At 50.4% G+C, this 21602-nt stretch overlaps 2 protein-coding genes across 2 annotated transcripts in view; one reads left to right on the top strand and one right to left on the bottom strand.

The window, feature by feature from the left end:
* Positions 1-21602, bottom strand: part of NELFB (negative elongation factor complex member B) — a 125229-nt gene that overhangs the window by 9501 nt on the left and 94126 nt on the right. Inside the window, exons 2-5 of the mRNA XM_069873098.1 lie at positions 3518-3627; positions 2195-2358; positions 1903-2002; positions 995-1225 (exon numbers count right to left, since the gene is read on the bottom strand). Coding sequence (XP_069729199.1) covers positions 995-1225; positions 1903-2002; positions 2195-2358; positions 3518-3619 — 597 coding nt within the window. The 5' untranslated portion in view covers positions 3620-3627. The remainder of the gene's footprint in view (positions 1-994; positions 1226-1902; positions 2003-2194; positions 2359-3517; positions 3628-21602) is intronic.
* On the top strand, positions 5409-19375 carry LOC138729133 (ectonucleoside triphosphate diphosphohydrolase 2-like). The gene is made up of 9 exons (XM_069873104.1): positions 5409-5704; positions 7839-7956; positions 9574-9724; positions 10505-10664; positions 11952-12179; positions 12943-13215; positions 14211-14306; positions 15259-15393; positions 16666-19375. The coding sequence occupies exons 1-9, from the start codon at positions 5591-5593 to the stop codon at positions 16888-16890; spliced, it is 1500 nt and encodes a 499-aa protein (XP_069729205.1). The 5' UTR covers positions 5409-5590; the 3' UTR covers positions 16891-19375.

Below are 21602 nucleotides of genomic sequence, written 5' to 3'. Positions count from 1 at the left end.
TGAAGTAAATTGCACCTCAACACTGGGGCTTTTCAAAGCAAAACAGACCCAAACCACCCCTGCTGCTACCTTCTCAGAAACTAAAGGTCTATGTTGCCCTATCACTGCAATTCTCTAGCATTCTCAACAGCAAGGTCTTTACAGAAACTCTGGTATTTCCCTTCAGGAGCAACAGCAACACATTACAGCTGAACCGCTGTAACAGCTTGCTGCTGCCAACAAGAGGAGACCCACTCCTCCCACCACCTATGCTACTGTTCCCTTCGCATCCAGCCTGCCTGTGGGATCCAGCCCACCTCCTTGGAATGGCTTTGGTGCCAGCTGATCTCTTCTTGGAGCAGATCCAACTCCCTGTCTTGGAAAACTACTTACTGGTTTTACTTGCTTAAGAGTTTCTGCAGCAGTTACTGACCTCAATCAGCTCACGGAAGGGTCCAATAATCATCAGAACTACAAAGAGGAAGAGGAGGAGCAGCACCTGCCCTTCCTGTGGCTGATCAGCTCAGCTACCTCAGGCAATTCCACTCAAAGAGTAAGCTTTCTGAATGCCAACTTAGCTATAGCTTTCAAAGTCCCTCTGCATTTTTAATAGATGATCTCTTGTTGGGCTATGCCCTGCTACAAAAAAATCCCAAGAAATTTAAGAAGTTCAGACTGATTTGACAGAGATGCTCAGCCCTCAGAACAGCCCAGGGGTATTAAAGCCAAGCTGAGCCATAAAGGAAAAAATTTATGCCTTGCTATTTCTTTAAGAGCTCATAAACAGCTAGAACATTAATCAAATAACCACAGCACTGAGTAACAACTAAAATAATTCTTGCTGATTCCATCAACATACGCAGGAGAAAACGACCTGGTATTTCTGTGTGTCTAGCCAAATAATTTCAGTAACAAAGCTGGGTGGGTGAAATGACATCCTGTTATTTGATGAGCTTGACTGAAAGCCAATGAACTCAATTCACAAGCATGGTGAAGGAGGTTTCCTTGTCCTTACCTCTCCTTGACGCCTTGTTTTGGGAGACGCACTGAAGAAATTGTGCAAGACAGAAATGTCATTGCTGAAGAGAGTATTTTCTTTCTCCAGGATATATTGCTTCAGCAGTGGAGACACCTCATCACCAAACAGAGCCTGGTTATCTTGCCAAATCTGGCGCTTCACCTCCACTGCACACGCTTTATACAAATCCTTGTCAGCCATCACTAACTTCAGCTTCTTCTCAGGGACCTACGATCAAGAGAGCAGTTACCAAAGCGCAGAGCACTGTACCCTGCTTGGGTCTTCCAGTAACAGGAAGACATCAAGAGACTCAGGCAGTCTGGTAATTTACAGAGCCATGCAGCTAAACAAAAGCAAATACCAGACTCATCTTTTCCCTTCCCCACTCCTGTAACTGTACGCTGTCCCTAAGACACGCAAGGCTTCCCTTAAACCTATGCTGCTAAGATTTGAGGTGACGTTTCAAAACTCAGTAACTTACAAAAGCTGCAGTAGCAGTTTTGAGTCCATTACCTTAAATATAATTCAATGCTTACAATATGCTACTCCTAGAGATTTGTGTTTCGCAGATCTGAATCTCACTCCTGCCTATTTCCAGTTGCATTCTTCAGATCTTGTCCTGCACTTATCACAGATTTTTAAATCAGCCGTGGAAAAATTCACCCATCAGTGAATTTGACTACTTTTAAGAAGCTGCATGTATTGAATACAATAGGGAAAGACTCATCAGACATTAAACAATTTTTTAATAAGTCTACTAAGTAAATCTTCAGGCAGTTCCTAACACTAAACGACAAGCTTGCAGGAGCTCTGCAGAAGGAGCATGCAGCCCAGCTGACAGGGCAGCTACGAGAAGCTTACGATGGAGATGGAACAGATCTATCTCACTGGCAAAGCAGCTTTACCTTGGGCAAGTGCTTCATAACACACATCACCACAGGCTGGATGGAAGGCATCTTGACAAGAGAAAAGCTCTTCTCTAGGAGTTCTTCCAGCTTCTTGTATCTAAAAACATGTCAGAGCAAGAGACTGAGTACCATGTTACAGCAAAGTGCTGTAACAGCTCCCCTCAAAGCCACACATCTCCATCTCCCAGGCACCTAAATCCCCTCTGCAGAAGTCACTCACCCACTGTAACTACTTCACTTTCATGCGAAATTCCCAGCTCACTCCCAACAACGAAGATTTCCGACAAACCTTTCCTCAACTTTCCCTTCCAAAGCGATGGCAGAGACCCTTTCCAGCAGCTTCTCCCTCAGCTCATCGAAAACTGACTGGTGGAACTCCAGCCGGGGGGTGCCGTGCAGGTCCAGGAAAGGCAGAGCCGACTGCAGCGAGGGCAGGAGCACTCCATTTTCTGTCTGCCAACACAAACACCAGACAGGGACACAGGGGAGTTGTGGGTTAGCCAGCAAATGAGAGCAAGGACTGCTAAAGACAGAACCATGGAATGGTTTTGATTGCAAGGGATCTTAAAGCCTGCCCAGTTCCAACCCCCTGTCATGGGCAGGGACACCTCCCACTGGATCCGGTTGCCCCAAGCCCCATCCAACTGCTCCTCGAAGCTACATTGAGACCGCACCTCGAATCCTGTGTTCAGGTCTGGGCCCCTCACCACAAGAAGGATGTTGAGGCTCTGGAGCGAGTCCAGAGAAGAGCAACAAAGCTGGGGAAGGGGCTGGAGAACAGACCTTATGAGGAACGGCTGAGAGAGCTGGGAGTGTTTAGCCTGGAGAAGAGGAGGCTGAGGAGAGACCTCATTGCTCTCTACAACTACCTGAAAGGAGGTTGTGGAGAGGAGGGAGCTGGGCTCTTCTCCCAAGTGACAGGGGACAGGACGAGAGGGAATGGCCTCAAGCTCCACCAGGGGAGGCTTAGGCTGGACATTAGGAAAAAATTTTTCCACAGAAAGGGTCATTGGGCACTGGCAGAGGCTGCCCAGGGAGGGGGTTGAGTCACCTTCCCTGGAGGTGTTTAAGGGACGGGTGGACGAGGTGCTGAGGGACATGGTTTAGTGATTGATAGGAATGGTTGGACTCAATCCGGTGGGTCCTTTCCAACCTGGGGATTCTTTGATTGTATGATTCAGCCTGGCCTTGAACACAACCAGAGATAGGGCAGCCTGGGCCAGGGCCTCCCCACCCTCACAGCCAAACATTTCTCCCTAAGATCTCATCTCAATCTCGCCTCTTTCAGCTGAAAATTATTCCTCCTTGCCCTGTTCCTGCACTCCCTGTTGAACAGCCCCTCCCCAGCTTTCCTGGAGCTCTAAGGTCTCCCCACAGCCTTCTCTTCTCCAGGCTGAACAACCCCAACTCTCTCAGCCTGTCCGTGTACGGGAGGTGCTCCAGCCCTCGGATCATCTCCGTGGCCTCCTCTGGCCTCGCTCTAACAGCTCCATCTCCTTCCAGCGCTGGGGACTCCACAACCGAACGCCGGGCGCCAGACACGCCAGTTCTAAACCAAACCAAGGCCGCCCCCAGAGCGCAGCCCCGGCCCCGGGCCCTCCCGCCGCCGCACCTGGAACTGCTCGATGGCTTTCAGCGGCTCCGTGCAGTTGGTCAGCGTCTCCTTCAGGTCCTCGCCGTTCGCCACCCCCAGCTCCTGCAGCCCCGCGTACATCGCGGCCTCCCAGACCCGCCGCGCCGCCGCCTAAAGGCGTCCCCCCCGCACAAAGGGTCCCCTGCACAAGGGTTCCGCAGCACAAGGGTTCCGCCCAACAAGACTCCCCCCCCGCACAAAAGGTTCCCCCCCCCGCACAAAAGGTTCCCCCCTCACAAAGGGCTCCCCCGACAAAGGGTTCCCTCACACGAAGGTTCCTAAATGGTTCCCCCTCACACGAAGGTTCCCTCACATAAAGGTTCCCCCCCACAAAGGGTTCCCCCCACCATGCACAAAGGGTTCCCTCACACAAAGGTTTCCCCCCCACAAAAGGGTTCCCCCCCCCCGCAAAGGGTTCCCTCACATAAAGGTTCCCCCCCTCACAAAGTGTGTCCCCCCGTCCCGCACAAAGGGTTCCCTCACTCAAGGGTTCCCCCCCCCATACAAGAGGTTCCTCACACACACAAAGGTTCCACTGTACAAAGAATCAGAGAACTTTTTTGGTTGGAAAAGACCTTTGAGCGCAGCGAGTCCAGCCGTGCCTGCCCAACACTAACTCAGATCTCATCTGCTCATCTTTTAAACCCCTCCAGGGATGGGGCATCCCCCACTGCCCCAGGCAGGCTCTGCTAGGGCCACAGAACCCTTCGGTGAAGGAACCTTTCCTGCTATCCAATCAAAACCTCCCCTGGCATGAACTGAGGCCGTTTCCTCTCATCCCATTACTTTGGAGATGAAACCAGCACCCACCTCACCACAACCTCCATTCAGGGGCCTCTGGATCTGGTTGCTCCCAGCCCCATCCAACCCGGCCCTGAACCCCTCCAGGGATGGGGCAGCCACCCCTGCTCTGGGCAGCCTGGGCCAGGGCCTCCCCACCCTCACAGCAAAACATTTCTTCCTTATTAGGTTGTTCAGCCTGGAGAAGAGAAAGCTGTGAGGCAGCCTTAGAGCAGCCTCCAGCACTGAAAGGGGCTCCAGGAAAGCTGGGGAGGGACTCTGGATCAGGGAGTGTGGGGAGAAGACGAGGGAGAACGGTTTTCAGCTGAAAGAGGGGAGAGTTAGATGAGATCTTGGGAAGAAATGTTTTGCTGTGAGGGTGGGGAGGCCCTGGCCCAGGTTGCCCAGAGCAGTGGTGGCTGCCCCATCCCTGGAGGGGTTCAAGGCCAGGCTGGATGGGGCTTGGAGCCCCTGATCCAGTGGGAGGTGTCCCTGCCCATGGCAGGGGTGGGACTGGGTGGGCTTTAAGGCTCTTCTGACTTGAACTATTCTATGATTCTACAATTACGTGCAATCTAAACCTGCTCAGGAGGCTCAGGAAGGGGTGCACAGGCACCTATGTGGACACTGGCCTTCTCAGGGCAAAGACCTGAGCAGCCTCTGCCATCTCCTACCCACAGCAAAACCCAAATCAGCCGGAGCCTCCCAAACATACAGATGTTTTCCTGTCAGGTGCCACCTGAGTGTGAACAAGGAGGCAGGAGCAGCCTGAAGGAGCAAGGCAGAATGCCCGCGCTCTGCCCCAACCCTACGGACACCCGCTTGTGGGGCAGTAGCCCAGCTCCACCCCAGAGCCCTCAGATACGAAGTAAAAGCAGCAACAAGGAGTTTCCCCACTTCTAATTCTGGCGGCTCGCACTGCCAGGCACAGAATACCAAAGGGGTGAGTTTTGCTGAGCTAACCCCACATTTCTGTTTACCTCAACCCACTGGCCTGGGGCAGTTTCGAGGTTGAACCTTCACAAACCTAACACTGGAATGGGCACAAAGCCGTTGTTTTATTTACTGCATGGAGCGATGGGAGAGCTGCCTGACGCATCGCACCTTGGCCCACGCACTCCCTGTGGTCTCTGCGGCTTGGGGCTGGGCTGAAGCCCGAGCTTGGCCCCAGCCCCGCCTTTCTCCTCTTTTTAAAGGTTGTAACAAGCAGCCACTATCAGTTTGCTGCTCCACTGCTTCCTCTTTTGACTCTGTGAAAGAAGAAAGCACTTCATGTCTTGGCGTGAACTCCTTCCCCCCTGGCTGGTGATCATAGCGGGACTGACGGGCATCGTGCTGCTTTGTGTCTCCACTAAAGATGTGCCTGTGGCCCCTCTTAGGAGCAAGGTAAGGGTGTCCGCCTGCTCGAGGGGTGGCCAAGCTGGGGGTCAAGCAGGGCAATAAGCAGAGGACCTTCTCCTCTTCTGTGGGGCTGCTTCTCAAGGAGAACCTATCTGTTCCCAGACATTTAAACTGGTGTGGTTTGTTGCTTTTTACATTCATTGCACCATTGAGTTATTCAGTAGCCTGAAAAATCAAACTGAGGAGGGCACTAGAACAAGACTGCAATGATGGGTTGGCATCCTTACAGTCATATATATGTAAAAGATACAGTCATGATGTATCTTTTCAAACCAGAAACATGCCAAGCCCTTTGCTTGGTCAGGGAGATGCAGGCTGGGTATCCTCCCGCAGAGATGCTCCCTGCAGGCTGAGGGGCAGCCCACATCAGGAGCTACCCCAGAGCGGCAAGGGGTCAGTGGTTCCAGTGGAAGGAACTAGGTCTCTCCTGAAAGCCAGTAGAAATTCGGCCCTGAACTGCTGCTTCTGTCTTTAGAAAAACATTATCTTCCCTCGTCCTCATCTGTCCTCTCTTGATTTTAACTGAAGAACCAACCCACTCTGTGCAGCAGGGGCAGATCTGCTCAGTGTCATGGGGGTTAATGCCCACCCATTCTGCTTCTCGGTGTGTCGCGGTGACATGCTGCGGTTTACTCCAACAGAAGCTTAACCTGTGAATTTAGAGATACCACCCTTCTTCACATTCCTCTCAAACAAAAGTGAATGAAAATAACCTTTACTGCTGTATGCTCTGCCCTTCCCTGGTGTTGGGCTGAGTCAGAAACACAGTGATGCCCTCTCCTTCCTTGTGCTCCCAGTAGCAGCCTCATATTTTGTGGGGGTGGAAAAAAATCCATTTGCTTCTTCCTCTTCTGTGGCAGTTGACATGTCCCTGCAAGAAATGAGAGCTGGCGCTCATGTGGGAGGGGGCCAGCAGGCTTGGGCAGGGAGCTCCATCCTCCTTCTGCGTTTCTGCTCCAGCTCCAGTCCTACCAGTTCCTGGCTCAGGTGCTGTGTCTGGTGCAGCTGGGAGCTCCCAGGAAGGCAGCCAGCTTCACTTGGAGGGTTCAGCCAGGCTCTGCCTTGTGCTAAAACCCTTAGCATCAACCTTCCAGGAGGCTTCTCCTCCCACTCAGTCACAGCTACAACTATTTCTGTGCGAGATACAACTTAGACCATGCACCACCACAGACCTCCCAGATCTCACAGGTTTCTTCCCCATCTGTGTAGGAGATGACCCAGTTTGGGGTCACGTAATAGGGGAAAGGAGGAGATCCTGGGCAAGCACCAGGGCTATTTTGGATGCGGGGCCATCCAGAACAGCCACAGAGCTGTGCTGTAAGGTCTCCTAGTGGCCTCTCATTCCCTAATCCTGGCATAGGAGGTGCAGCTCCGCAAGGCTCAGACCAGACGCTGGGCTGCAAGGAGAGTGAGCAAGCCCTCAGCCTCGCTGCTAGGCTATAGGAGCACCGACAGTGGGCAAGGTGTTGAGAAATCTCATGTTTGCTGCCACTGTTTCTATGAAGACCTTATCTTAGTCTCTGGAGCTGTTGCGTTGGGCAGTGGGTGTGCTGGCTGGCCCCAGCGCGCTGCAGCTTCTACAGGTCTGGCACGGGTCAGGGCTAACACAGCCCGTGTCATCTCATCTCTGCAGTGGAGCCTCAGACATGGGAGTCTTGGGTTCCTCAGAAGAAGAAAACTGCAGCCCTCCAATTACTGCACAAAAATCTTAGTAGACCAATCCAGCAGTGGTTTGAGTCCCAGAATCAGTCAAGAGCCAGTAAAGTGCCATCTCCCACTGCTTTAGGACCTGTTTTCCTGAGCTCCAGGTGGCTCAGCTCCCATTGGAAGCCCTCTGCCTTGAGCAGCTATAGAGCACGCCACTGGAGGTCTAATGTATTTCTGGGTGTCTCTCCACCCCTGCCGCTCCTCACGTATGTTCAGAAATGCAGATTGTTCCCTGCAAATCCACATCACCTTCTGGCATCACCGTTTCTTTAAATGTCAAAAGCTAACTCAGATACTGCGGTGCAGGCCACAGGCTGCCCTGAATACCCATGTAATGCTGAGAAACTCTGCAATAATGAAGCAGCATGTGGTGTTCAGTGGTGCTTATCTACAGTGCTTTGGGGTTTTCCAGTACAACATTGTTCTGGATGCTGGCCCATCCCGCACCCTCCTGTTCATCTACCAGTGGACCACCACCGAGGCAAACAAGACCGGGGTGATCAGGGAATGTAGCTCCTGTCCTGTAAGAGGTAAGGTGCCCAATTCATGCTCATGGTCTGTGGGATTGCTGTGGGAAGGGTGGAATCCTTGAGATCTGTGCATGGACCCTTGCTGCAGTTTCCTCAGCTCCTGTGTCACCTAGCCCCACACTGGAACAGTGGTGACAGTGGAGCACAGGCTGCTGATTTTCAGCTTGTGTCTACTCAATGTAGCCATACGTGACATCAGGACAGTAGCATGGGACAGGATTTTCACGCTGTGAAAGCACACAGAGGGGCTGGGGCTGATGGATCAGTGATGGATCATGGATCAGTGGCAGAGCCTAGATTGCTGAGCTTCTCGCTTAGGCGGGACGGCTAATGGCAAGAGAGACAAATGAGGCTGCAGGGAGACTCCTGATACCTTCTACCTGCTCTAGGCTGAACTCTGGGTAGTAAGTGGTGTAGCTCCAGGACAGCAGAGACACAACGACTCCAAACCCCTATGTGAGGTTTGACAACACAAGCAGTTCAGTTTGGTTTTACGCGTCACGCGTTGGAGAACACTGGGGTCCTTCTCACCAGTTTGGATTGATTTGGCCCTGCCAAAGCCAGCTGAAACTGTTCGTGCATTAATACTCAGGGGTTTCCTTCCCTATCTCTCAATCTTGCTTTGATATCGAAGCCCAGTTATAGCAGGATGCTGGGAAACCTTGAAGCCTCAGCAGCCGTGTGCACGCAGGGAGGAGGGTTTGTGCCTTTGCAGTCTATAAGCAACACAAGCCACACATAGAAGATGCTATTAGGGCTCCCTAAAACCTTGTGTGCATCCCTTGACTGCTGCCATGTTCACTGGCTGGGTTAAAACCAGCAACAGTGGCTCCATGCAGCAGTTTAGCAGCCGCAGCAAGAAATCCAGGCTGGTCTCTTGCCCAGATGTGAGGAGCGAGTCCTGTGTGCGTGGCAGCGCAGCCCCAGCTTCCAGCAGCCGTAGGCAAACTGCCCCTCAGCCCTGCCCAGGGCCCCGGAGAGCAAAGCACGTGCAGCAGGAGTCACGCAGCCAGGAAGACGAGTTGGCCAGAGGATGGGGAAGTGAGGTTCTGTCTGGGTAGTCGTTCAAAACCGACACTTAAGACCCCATTGAAGCTAGGTGGAAAGATGAATCAGTGGGTGCAGACAGCTTCTCTCTGCACAGCACCAGCTTCCTCCAGAGCAGAGGAGTCTTGCTTGCAGGCGGGGGGCTCGGAAGCCGCCTCCACCAACACAAGAGGAAGTGGCTGGAGGAAAGAGGTGACACATCGGCCTCAGCTTTGTCTGCATGGCAGTGAGTCCTTTTGCTTTTCTTTTACAGCAGCTAAAGTCACATTTCTTCCTCTGTGAGCTAAGCCAGCCTCAGCTGTTGCAGCAGTAATGTCACTGATACACAGTCATTTATGGGATGTCTCAGCAGCAGAGCTAGGGTTCCCTTAGTGCGATTTGGGATTTACATCTGCATGTGTTTTGGTCCCAGGTCCATATTTTTAGCAGGGCGGCTACATGAAGGAACTCCTTTGTACCACCTGGTCCTGTCTTTAACCATGCCCTAGGACAGCAACCTCTTGAGTAACAGCTCTCACGCTTCTCCCATACCTTTCCTTAGAAAATTTCATTCTTTCCTTCGGTTCTCAGGTCTGGGTGTCTCCAATAACTCAGATTCTCCTCAGGAAGTAGGGAAGAGCTTGGCACCATGTTTGAACTGGGCAGAGAAAGAGATCCCAGCAGAGCAACACAGCCAGACCCCACTCTACTTGGGAGCAACCACCAGCGCGTTACAGCTGAAGTGAGTGAATGTTGCAAACCTACACCCAGAGATCAGCAGGCATCATGCGGATCGTTCTGTAAATGCATCTCACACTGCCTGCTCTGCAGTGTGTTCCATCCCTAATCTGCTAGTCAGGTAAACGTTCTTCAGATCCTGACGTACTGGAGGGGAGTAGAGCATGGCTGTGTCTCCATGCTGTCCCCGCCAAGCAGCCATGAAGATGAGAGTTACTGTGTGTAACATCTCCTTCACAATTAGTGCTTGAGAAAACATCTGTCAGTTTGGAAGCTGCAATGTTTTCACTCAATAGAATCATAAAAACTGAAAATACCTTTAAGCTCATCAAGTCCAGCCATCAGCCCAACACCACGGTGCCTACTGAACCATGTCCTGAAGTGCCACGTCTATGTGTGACAACCAATGTGGGTGCACAGGGTGCTTTTTGTCAGCAAGTAGTGAGAACATCAGCCTTATCACCCCCTTTTGTGTACCTTGTTCTCTGTCACCTCATTACTGGGACCTTTAGCTCCTTTTAGCTAGTGGGGAAAAGTAAGGTCTGGAGGGGCCAGGTCAGTGAGGCAAGGCCGCAGGATCCTTCCATGGCAGAGGGTACTAACCTCCCAAATCCTTGAATGGTGGCACAACTGCTCAAACCATCCCTTCACTCTTCTTGTTCCCAGTATTGTGCAAGGGGAGAGGGAAGTACCAGCAGGAGTATTGTGTCATTGTGCCACTATCCAAAGTGGGGAGCACAGCAGCAAGCCTTCTAACAACAAATGTGCCTTTTTTTCTCTTTAGCTTCACCCGTCCCACCCTCTCTGACAGCCTCCTTGCAGCCCTGACTGCGGCCCTGAAGTCATCCCCCTTTGACTTCCAGGGGGCACAAATCCTGTCCAGTCCAGAAAAAGAAGCGTTCAATTGGGTTGCTGTTAATTATGTCCTGGAGAACTTCTTCAAGGTAAAGAACGATCCTGGGTGGGGAGTACAGTACGGAGCTGAGCAATTCCCATTAGCAAACAGCCACAGAAGCACATGGAGAGATCGTTAAAGCCCTGCACTTTAAACAGTGCTTAGAAGCACAGCTTCTACTGCCTTTCAGAGGAGGCAGGGTGGCTGTATCCAACACCAGCTGGCTAGGGGACACAATGTGAGATGGTTTAAACTAGTTTGAAGGACCAAACCTCCAATATAGCCTTTCATGGACATATTCATGCAGTTACCCTAACAGATGTGAGGCTCTCTTAACAGCACATCCAGGATGCTCACATAGGTGACCTTACATAGCCTAGCCCTAGGATTCCACTGCCCTGAATCCATGCAGCTGTAGCTCAGCACCACTATCAAACAGGCATTGCTGCTGTCTGTGGGTGCTGTGGGATTGCCACTCGAGTCCAGCTGTCCCATGAGGCAGCCTCTGGATGGTGGACAGAAAAAGTCTTTTGCAAAGCAAAAGGCCTTCAATTTTCCCCTTACTGAGGTGCCAGTGCGAGTGCAGCTGGGTGGCCCCAGCCCAGGGGTCTGCTCTTTGTTCAGAAAGCATTTGCTAAACAAACAGAATACATTTAGGTTCTTTTGCTCTACCCATGGCTTCTCAAGCCAAAGGGTCTCCAGAAAAACAAGCAAGAGAAAGGTGGGTCAGACAGCTGAGTTATTCCACAGCAGAGAAGTGAAACGCAGTGCTGATAGCCAGGAACACCAGTTTGGGAATTGCTAGTCCTGCTGACAGCAACACAGCTTTTCCTGGCCAGGCACAGAGCGCCTACACTTGCAGTCAGCGTTAACTTCCCTGCCTCTGCAGCTACCTTCAGCATTGCCAAAAATCAGTTCTGCAAGACAGCACAAGGTGCAACCACAGGGTTCCTCTAACAGGAGGATCACTTCAGCATCAAGGCAGCATTTGAAGCCCATATCTGCCCACCCAGACACCTCCTCCGCATCCCCACCATCCTCTTCCTGCTCCTGCCCACTCACACCATTGCCTTCAACAGCCATCCAGGATGGTGAGCTCTGTCTGCCCTTGCTGGCTGTGGGGAGCTCTCTGCACAGATCACAGTGTTTGTATGATGTCTCCTCTGTTCCATCCAAAGCCACCAGTTCAGCATCCTTATCTCCAGGTAGAAAAAGAAAGTTGGTCTGTTCCGTAGCCGAGAGTGTCTTTTTCTCTCTGTGCAGTAGTGCTTGGATCTGAACACGATACAGATGTAGAAGTCTTAAGAACTGACCTCTCTGGTTCTTTTTGGGTCAGTACGACTGGCGAGGACAGTTGGTCCCCTCTGGGAAGGGGATTGCAGGAGTCCTGTCTGTGGAAGGAACCTCAACACAGCTCATTTCCAAGGGGAAAGAAGAGGACCAGGCACACACAGAGGGAGTGAGGCTGCAGCTGTACGGGCAGACGCACAACGTGTACACTCGTCGCTGCCCCTGCCACGGCACAGAGCAGCTCCGCAGCAGGCTGCTCTCTAAGCTCATTCGAGTGAGTATCTGCCAGAAGGGCATTAGCAAGGTTTGTGGACCACAGAATGGTAGGACAGTGCGAGTTGGAAGGGACCTCAAAGCCCATCCAGTCCCAACCCCTGCCCTGGGCAGGGACACCTCCCGCTGGATCAGGGGCTCCAAGCCCCATCCAACCTGGCCTTGAACCCCTCCAGGGATGGGGCAGCCACCCCTGCTCTGGGCAACCTGGGCCAGGGCCTCCCCACCCTCGCAGCAAAACGTTTGCAGAGTGGCAGGGTCTGATGCAAACCCAGGAAGCATTTTAGTCTCTACCAAAACTGACTTTTCAAGAAGTAAACTATTTGCTGCCCATCCACTTCACCTCCCTATAAACCACATCTCCTCCTAGTTGAGACCTGGATGTCCACACGCAGACCCACTTCACAGTTATGCTGGGGAATTCCTAGAGATGAGAAAGCAATTCTTGATGGGCTGAGCCATTTGGAAGGCAGATCAGAACATCCTCTTTCTTGCAACTAGAAGGAGTACAGGATTCATTGAAATGTTATTTCTGGTCTAAGGGAGAGCACAAAGGGCTGGGACTCCTCAGCCTCCCACAGCAGCTCCGGGTATTGCAGTTTCCCTGAACCCTACAGGAGCTGGGAGCTGAGATAAGGTTTGGTTGCTCATTACAACATTGTGGTTCCAGAGGAAAACTGTTCTACTATGTTACATTTCACCTTCCTTTGTGAAGCCCTGGGATGCCAACATCCTCTCCTTCTGCTTCTATTTTGCCTCTCCAGGATCAGAGAAGCACTAAAACTGTTTCTAATCCCTGCTGGCCCCTCACCTACTCCCAGGAAGTGCAGTGGCGATCAGTGCATGCTGGGCTTTGTGCTGTCAGTGATGACACATCGGACACCCCTGGCCCTGAGGACAAATTCAACGTCACCGGCTCCAGCAATCCCACCGCCTGCATGAGGCTCGTGCAAAGTCTGCTCAACTCTTCCTCTTCCTGCAGCTTCTTCAAGCATTCCTTCAGCAGTGTCTTCAAGCCCTTTCAGACCAGGTTTCTGGTGGGTTCTCATTTACACTGGGGGAGGCAACTGGCAAGGAGAACCCATGAAATGGGACCAGTTTGGTCATTAATACAGTGGGAACACCACACTGAGCCCTCTGCTAGCCAAGAGGGACACTGCTCTGGCTAATACTGCACACATACACTCCTGCTCTCTCCACCCATCACACAAAGCTGTTCAAACACAGACCACAGCTTCCCCCCAGTGACCGTGGTAGGGCTTTCTTTACTGAAAGAGTGGTCAAGCATCAGAACAAGCTGCCCAGGGCAGTGGTGGAGTCTCCATCCCTGGAGGCATTCAAAAAGCACGTAAATGTGGCACTTTGGGACATGGTTTAGTAGGCACAGTAGGACTGGCAACTGGACTTTATGATCTTAGAGGTCTTTTCAACCCTAATGATTCATCCATGTCTCAGCAACGTCTGCTTGTGTGACAAGCTTTGGGGCTCCACAGAGCCAGCAGTCAGGAGCTGTGTTTTGAGCAGGTCTTCACAATCAAAGTCTGTGGTGAAACTGAAGATCCTCCAGCACTCCCTTAGCAAACATCTGGCCGTGCTCCACCACAAGCACACTTACATCCAAGACCCTGAATCTAGCTTCCAAAGTCATGGGGTTGGAAAGACAGAACCAGCTCAAGATCCTTGGACAAACTGAGTGCATTTCAGAGGGAGGGATTACAGAAATCTCCCCAGCTCCATGCTCCTGGGAGCTTCCTATGGACGCAATGACAAGGAGCACAACACCCTGCACTCTTAGTCAGGCAGGGCCAGAGTGGCTGCTGCATGCAAGGTAGAAACAGTCCCATTTCCATCTCCAGACAGTAACAGCTCCCACTTGTCTTCCTTGCACCCAATCTGAGATCCTGTAACCATCAACAGAAGCAGACAGAAAGGGTCCCCTGGCAATGCACCCCACACCTCCTTTCCTACCGGGACTGCATGCAGGGATGCAGAGCATGGTCCAGCCTGATGATTATTTCTGCTGCTGTTGTAGGTGATTTCTGAGGCCACGGACTTCATGAAAGAAACTGTACCCACTCCCGACTTGGGTCAGGCAGTCAACAGGCTTTGTGGAATGTCCATCGAAGAGGTAACTGTGGAATAACTTAGTGTGCAGGCAAAGTGAGAAGCAAGGAACTGTCTGTGCTAAAAGCCCACGTGGCTCAGACTCACAGACCCATAAGTTACTGTCTCCCTCAGGGAAAAACATGGATTGGCTTGGTTTTGGGGGGTTGGATTTTTATTTTTTTTTTTTAACTTTGAGAATCACAGGATCACTAGGTTGGAAAACAGGCTTCCCTTATTTTCCTTCATCTCAAATCCCAGCTGCTGCTGGAAACACCTGGGCTTAATTAAATAAAAAGCCACAAGTACTTCTTATTGCATATTAAGGAGTAAACAGGAAGGCTTGTCACCTTGGTCTTCCTGTTATCCACCTCCCTAAGTGCAAGGAACACAACCGCTCAGACTCCGGGGGCTTTCCCTTTTCACCTGGGCTCATGGAGACCAAGCCAGGGGTAATTTATAAGTTCTTTCCCTCAGATTGTGGCTTTTGAGGTCACCCTCCTTTGTACATCCACAGTAACATTTAAACCCGACAGTTTCTACAGGGTTTGCTCATGGGGTAGCAGAGCCTATAAGCGGTTCCCTAAAGCTTTCTCCTCTAGACAGGAGAAAAAGATCTTGTTAGTGCTCCTGTGGAGAGAAAGGCTGCAGTCTTAGTTCAACCTAATTAGAGAGCAGAGAATTCTACCAAGCAGTTTACCTGCAAGGCAACTGGAAGAGACCTAGCTGCCAGTCCTGCTCTTGAAACCACCTGGTCTTTAATATTAAAGATGGGAACAAAGGCACTGAGAGATGACACTGCATCCCAGACCTCAGCCCAGTAGGTGGAGGAAACATAGTTTCGGTCTGCGCAGAACACAAACCTCTGCTCCGGTCCCAGAGCAGGACAGGGGAGGTGGTAGCTGGCCTGAAATTCATCTACTGAATACTCACTACTTTTATTTCCACCCCCCCATCTTCCTCTGAATTGACCCCAGCTGGCCAAGAAGTCCCAGACCAGCCTGGATACACTGGCTGATTACTGCCTTGTGGCTGCTTTCATCTTTCATCTCAGTATAAAGGGATACGTGCTCGACTTTGACGGGTCTGCCTGGACTGCATTCCAGAAGAAGGTCAGTTACCTGCAGCATGGTATTTCCAGTGATGAGGGAGAGTTGGTTTCAGCAAAGCCAGTCTGTCCACACACCTACAAGCCCTACCCAGCTGGTTTCTCCAGCAAGATGGTTTTGCAAAATAATTTCACAATTGTGATAAGCAAGAAAAAAAAACAGTTAAAGATTACACTTGTCCCTACTGAAAAACAGCTGGGTCAAAACCTTATCTGAAGCAATAACATCCTTAACCGCCTATGCCCAATAGGGAAGGAAGCATGGCTTGAGCTGGGGACAGGCTCTTGATCTGGGAGTGCAGGGATAGGATGAGGGGAGCGGTTTTCAACTGAAAGAGGGGAGATTGAGATTGGGTTTTAACAAGAAATGTTTTGCTGGGAGAGTGGGAAGGCCCTGGCCCAGGTTGCCCAGAGCAGTGATGGCTGCCCCATCCCTGGAGGGGTTCAAGGCCAGGTTGGATGGGGCTTGGAGCCCCTGATCCAGTGGGAGGTGTCCCTGCCCATGGCAGGGGGGCTGGAACGGGATGGACTTTATGGTCCCTTCCAACCCAATCCATTCTATAACGCTAGGACAAGCTGCTGATAATATTTACTGAACCAAAAGATGCTCTCCTATCTCTGCAATCAGCTTTATACTGCTGTGGGTGTGAAATTGCTCCAGGATCTGGAGCCCCTAAGGAAAAGAGGATTTCATTCAAGTCCTCCCCTTCACAAAAGAAAAGAAAGCCTGTTACCAGTCCTCTTCTCAACTCACTGGGTGAGGCACAGTCCCGCTGAGCGGGACCACAGCAGTGACAGCAGTTCAGTCAGCCACATGATGATCAAGGTAATGAGGTAGGTTTGGGGTCCATCTCTGCAAAGCCAGAGAGAAGCTGCCTGCAACAAAGTCTGAGGTCCAACCAGGCAGCAGTGCCAGAGGCAGAACTACCTAAAATGTAGGCACAAAGTCCAGCTGGAAAATGCAGTCAGTAAGCAGGAGAAGGAACAACACACACCTACAGCACAGGAAAGAGGTGACTGCCCAAGCAGAGCTTAAAGGGAGCTCCCAGGCCCACGGGCAGAGGAGGTGGTGGAAGTGTCAGGTGAGACAGGTCAGGGCAATTAAAGCCTATCAGTGCATTCAGCCACTGAGAGTGGGAATGCTCCTCATTTCAAGCCTAATCCTTGGATCAGTCTCAAATAAAATATACGAGGCCTTGGGCCTGTGCACAGAAACACAGCTGGGGTCCAGACTGTCTGCTTCTCTTCTGACCTCTCCTCCTTTTCATTTCTATAGATGGGTGATAAATCATCTGGCTGGACTCTCGGGTACTCGCTGAATCTAACCAACAGCATCCCCCAGGACAGCCCGAGCTTCCTCAAGGGGATTGAACCAGGGGTTTGGTCTTTGCTCCTTATACTCTTTGTCGTGCTGCTCACCGGCTCTTTCATGCGCATCTCCTACCGAGTGATGGTCAAGGAAAACAGCTTCAGCAACAGCAGTGTTTTCGATGACAACTGACAGTTGGGACTCACATTCTTGCCAGAGGGCAGTTAATGGGGTACATGCAGAAGTCCCCCAGGTGTTGGTCACTGCAGGATGCACGTGGTTACCCTGCAGGACCCCCAGAGCCTCAGTGGCTTCTTTCAGCTTGCTGGCACTTGCACTACTGTGCGTTAAGGCAACAGATCCTGCTCCATGGGAAGCCTGATTCCTGGTGGATGGCAAGCTATTTGTTCTCTAAATGAAAGCAGCCTACACAGATCTGGCTTGGGTTGCAGCTGAGATTGCTCGTGCCAACTTAATGAAATGGTACCTCTGAGCCAGCGGGCCCTGAGCTATTGTGAAGTTAATATTGAGTAATCCTGTCCAATCAGGAGAGATGGTGTCTGAAAACATTACTCTCTTGCCCACAAGAGAGACAGTATCTGCAGTACTGCCACTAGCGAAGACTGGAACAGCATAACAATATAATCAGAATCTACCAGCCAACTTGCTTCCATGCTCTAGGGAAGAACACGGGCATTTTCTGCCTGCTTACTGCTGATCCATCTGTTCTTCCACCTCAGTGACAGCATCTATGCATCCCTTCCAGCAAATACTCCTGCTGACCAAGAATCCTTGAAAAGGAATGAGGTTTTGTCTCGGTCTCTACATAATGTGCAGAGCATCAAAGCAGAAAGAGGGCACAGACGCGCTGCTGAGTTCCTGTCTCTCAGATGAGTCATGGCAATGCAAGGTTAAAATTGCCAATTTAACCGGGACTTAAATTAATACATTTCATTTCACATCGACTAAAATAAGGTGCGCGTTGGGCTGTGGTTCACCAGTTCGCTCATTTGCACTGAACTGCTTGTCTTGCAGTCTGAAAATGAAGTATCTCATATTGTCCTGTAGAGAAGAGCAGATCCAGCAAGAGCAGCTTTCCTCACTGCCAGTCCAATGACTTCCATGTCAGACTGTGACCAGAGCTGCTTTATATTCCAGTACTCAGGATTCCTTTGGGACTTAGCAGTCATTCCAGCTCCTCTGGTCTGGTCTGTTCGTCTAAAAGCTAAGGTGCTGTACAAATTCCCCATCCTGTTATGAAGAAAAGGGGTGGATTCAGACTAAACACTGACCAAAGCATTTAGAGTTCATTTCTCAGGTTGCTCCAGACACTTAAACACACCTTAAAAGCCTAAGGGATGAGTATCCCCTGCTCAGAGCAGTTTAAAAAGAAATGTAAATGCTCACAGATGCAATGCAGTACCTTGCAGCATTTTCAAAGCTACCATGGCACTCACATCCTTGCAAATCACATTAACCCCTTGTGCTCCCAACATATATATATAAAAGACACCCCCTTCCCCATAATACTGGATTATTCATAAATTTTCAGGCCAATTAATGAAGGTTTGGAACCTGTCAGTCAAGTTTGGAGGGGTGTGGAAACAGATTTAAACAAGCTTCACATTCATTTCTCTGAGTTGCATGTTAGATTTTTTTAATTATATCATGTTATTAAAGATGTTTTAATAGACCGTCTGTGTTATTCTTGGCAAGAGATCAAAGTGGGGGTTTCATTGTGAATACAAAGTGTTTCAGTGGGGAGGAAGAGGGATGCTGATTTTGCCTCTGTTTACTCAAGAGCTGGTATGCTGTGTACTTCAGGGGTACACAACGAGAAACCCTGAAGGCACTTTCTCCCCAGTGGCAGGCAGGCAGAAAATGGCTTCAAATAACGTAGCTGCTGGTGTTTATTTGATGAGAGACATGTCTGCGTCTTCGATGTGTTCTTTGCTCAAACCATCTGAAGAAGGTAGGAGGGATTCAGGCAAACCTGCATAGAAAAAAACCTGTGGTTATCAGGGAGTCAGCAATATCAGGGAGATCAGCCTGAGACTTCATTCCCCCCACATCTGGAAATGCAATCATTAAACAGAGCTCTGGCTCTGTGACCTGTCAGCACATGGGATTCCTAGCTGAGATTTCCAACTGCAAGCTCCTCAAGAAGAACTCTAGCACTGCCAGAAGTGGAAATAAGCCAGTGAGATGCAAGGAACCGCAGGACTCCAGGTGTTCTGGCCTGCTCAGTCATTACACCTTCTTGATTTTGAATATTAGATCACAGGGTCCAAGACAAAGTACATTGGCTGGAACTTCCCTAAGTTCCTGTTTAGAAGCTTTGGGATTCCATGCAGATAATAAGTGAGCAATTAGGCAAGCAGCTCAGCATGTCCTCCTGACTCTCGACTTTTGCCTCGCACATGCCACTGAGCTGTACTGAGTGACAACACGTCCAGAGGGCCTGACTTGCCCCATTAAACCCATAACACTCGAGCCACAATTTGACATCAAGCCACTGCTCTGCAATACGAATGCAACCAACCACCGCTTGATTTAGAGCACATTCTAAACTCTTGAGCTAAAAGCTGCGGCCTCAGCAAAGGCACGGTGTGGCATTTTGATGGCTGAAGTTCTTCCCCCTGTGGTCCACGCACTTCAGGCAGCAGCTCTGCTCCCTCCTTTCCCACCACTCCTTCCAAGTGTAGCCACTGCCGTCTTCTCCCACAGGCAGGTCACGAAGACAGGAAGGGACAGATGTCTTTGTTCTCATACAGCGACTGTATAGAATGGTTTGGGTTGGAAGGGAACATATAAAGCCCATCCAGTTCCACCCCTGCCATGGGCAGGGACACCTCCCACTGGATCAGGGGCTCCAAGCCCCATCCAACCTGGCCTTGAACCTTGAACCAAGCCCCAACCAACCTGGCCAAGGATGGGGCAGCCACCCCTGCTCTGGGCAACCTGGGCCAGGGCCTCCCCACCCTCACAGCAAAACATTTCTTCCTAAGATCTCATCTCAATCTCCCTTCTTTCAGCTGAAAATTATTCCCCCTCGTCCTGTTCCTGCACTCCCTGTTGAACAGCCCCTCCCCAGCTTTCCTGGAGCTCCTTTCAGGACTGGAAGCTGCCCTAAGGTCTCCTCGCAGCCTTCTCCTCTCCAGGCTGAGCAACCCCAACTCTCTCAGCCTGTCCTCATACAGGAGGTGCTCAAACCCTCGAATCGTCTTCGTGGCTTCCCCTGCACTCACTCCAACAGATCCATGTCCTTCCTGTGCTGCAGACTCCAGAGCTGAACACAAGGCTCCAGATGAGGCTAAAAAAGGCAAAAATAGCAAAATTTGGAATCTATGACAAGAATGGAAACCAATAAAATTAACATATGCCTTTCTCACAGCTCTCTATAAAAGCCAACACTACGTAACTTCGCAGAATTAATCCCCAGATTACCTGGACAGCAGAAATCGACTTAGAAGGAGATTCTAGGTTAACTCATTCGCTTTGAAACAGAGATGCTTCCAGCCCTGTGGTTACAATGCAGTTGTGGAAATTATTTATTTTCTAACTGTCCACAAATTCTTTATGTTTATGCATAGCTCCCTTGCTTCTCACTCAGGCTGAGCCATGGAGAGCTGTCCTGGCTGATACCGTCTGCTCACATGCAGCTTTGCTGCTGTCAGCAAGAATCAATAAGAAGAAAATCAAAAGTATTAGATATTAAAACTGACACTAGAAAGCCTTTTCTCTGGTTTAGCTCTGGAAACACAATAGGTCAGCTGACCTGCCACTGGCTAGAGTGGCCTAAAGTTCATTTCATCATGCTTGTAGAAGTATATGAGGTCCTTTATTTCTTCCAGTTTATACCATTTCTGAGGCATCATGGATTGCCAACCAGTACATCCCAGCTGGGTTTTACCAATGAATTCCCATGAAAACTGAGAGAAATAGTGGTTTATTGCTTACAGACCCATTCTGTAGTACAAAGCTCACCACTACAGGACCGGAGTTGTTTCTTTCTCCCCATCCTGATGCCCCCAGCCTCCCAGCAGTTGTAAAGGACCTAAGCTGAGTCCTAACCACCCTCTTGGTACCTGGCTGTATCTGAGGCAGGACTGCACATAAGTGCTGCTTTTTGGTTTAGAGGTATTCCACAGCACGCTTACAGGTTAATTAGCTCACCAGGATCTCACAGAGCTGGGCTTTCTACCAGGTGCTGTCACAAACTTCCTAGCTTATCCTGGCAAGTCACAGGCTTTGCAAAGCTTTTCCTCATTCGTAACAATGATTGTAACTCCTCCTCTCCTCCAGATACTATCCTGCATGTGGAGTTACCCACAGCAAGTGTTAAAAGTGTACAGCACCGGGCACTGCACTCCTTGCATTCATTTCAGTTGTTGGGCTGTTACAATAAACAACAATGAAATAACTTGAAATCTACAGCCACTGGTGGAGCAAATCCAGCAGAACATGACAGGAATGCCTTTTAGCATGGTGGCATTTGAAGATCAATCAGTGCACCTTTATTTTCTCTACATCATGCCTACTATTATATATCTGAATCTATTCCAAGGAAGTAGGAAGCCACATGATGTTTATATCCTGCCTCATGTACAGCCACTCCTACTTCAAGAGCTAATTCTGAACACACTGAAGTACATGGAAATGCTATCGGTAGAATAAGCCCAAATGAATACTGGGATCAGTAAAACCTTATTTTCCCTCCTTTCATAATGGTATAAAACCCAAGTGTTTTGACATTTTGCAGGTGCAGACATCACCATGTCCTCATACATCGTGGAGGCCAGGCAGGAGAGAAATCTTTGCCCTGGTCTCCGCTGTGCCCTCGATACGAGATATCCAGAGCCCTCCTGCAGTAGGGGGGCTCATAGATCACCTGTTAGAGCCAG

Source organism: Phaenicophaeus curvirostris, chromosome 20, assembly GCF_032191515.1.
Source record: "Phaenicophaeus curvirostris isolate KB17595 chromosome 20, BPBGC_Pcur_1.0, whole genome shotgun sequence".
Taxonomy (NCBI): domain Eukaryota; kingdom Metazoa; phylum Chordata; class Aves; order Cuculiformes; family Cuculidae; genus Phaenicophaeus; species Phaenicophaeus curvirostris.
Note: the sequence above shows the minus strand (reverse complement) of the source record. Positions and strands in the feature narration are given on the sequence as shown.

Excerpts from the sequence above, each read along its gene's own strand:
- LOC138729133 (XM_069873104.1), top strand. The coding sequence starts at position 5,591 with ATGTCTTGGCGTGAACTCCTTCCCCCCTGGCTGGTGATCATAGCGGGA. Across the intron at positions 9,725-10,504 it reads ACCAGCGCGTTACAGCTGAA|CTTCACCCGTCCCACCCTCT; the intron begins GTGAGTGAATGT and ends TTTTCTCTTTAG. Across the intron at positions 12,180-12,942 it reads TGCTCTCTAAGCTCATTCGA|GATCAGAGAAGCACTAAAAC; the intron begins GTGAGTATCTGC and ends TTGCCTCTCCAG.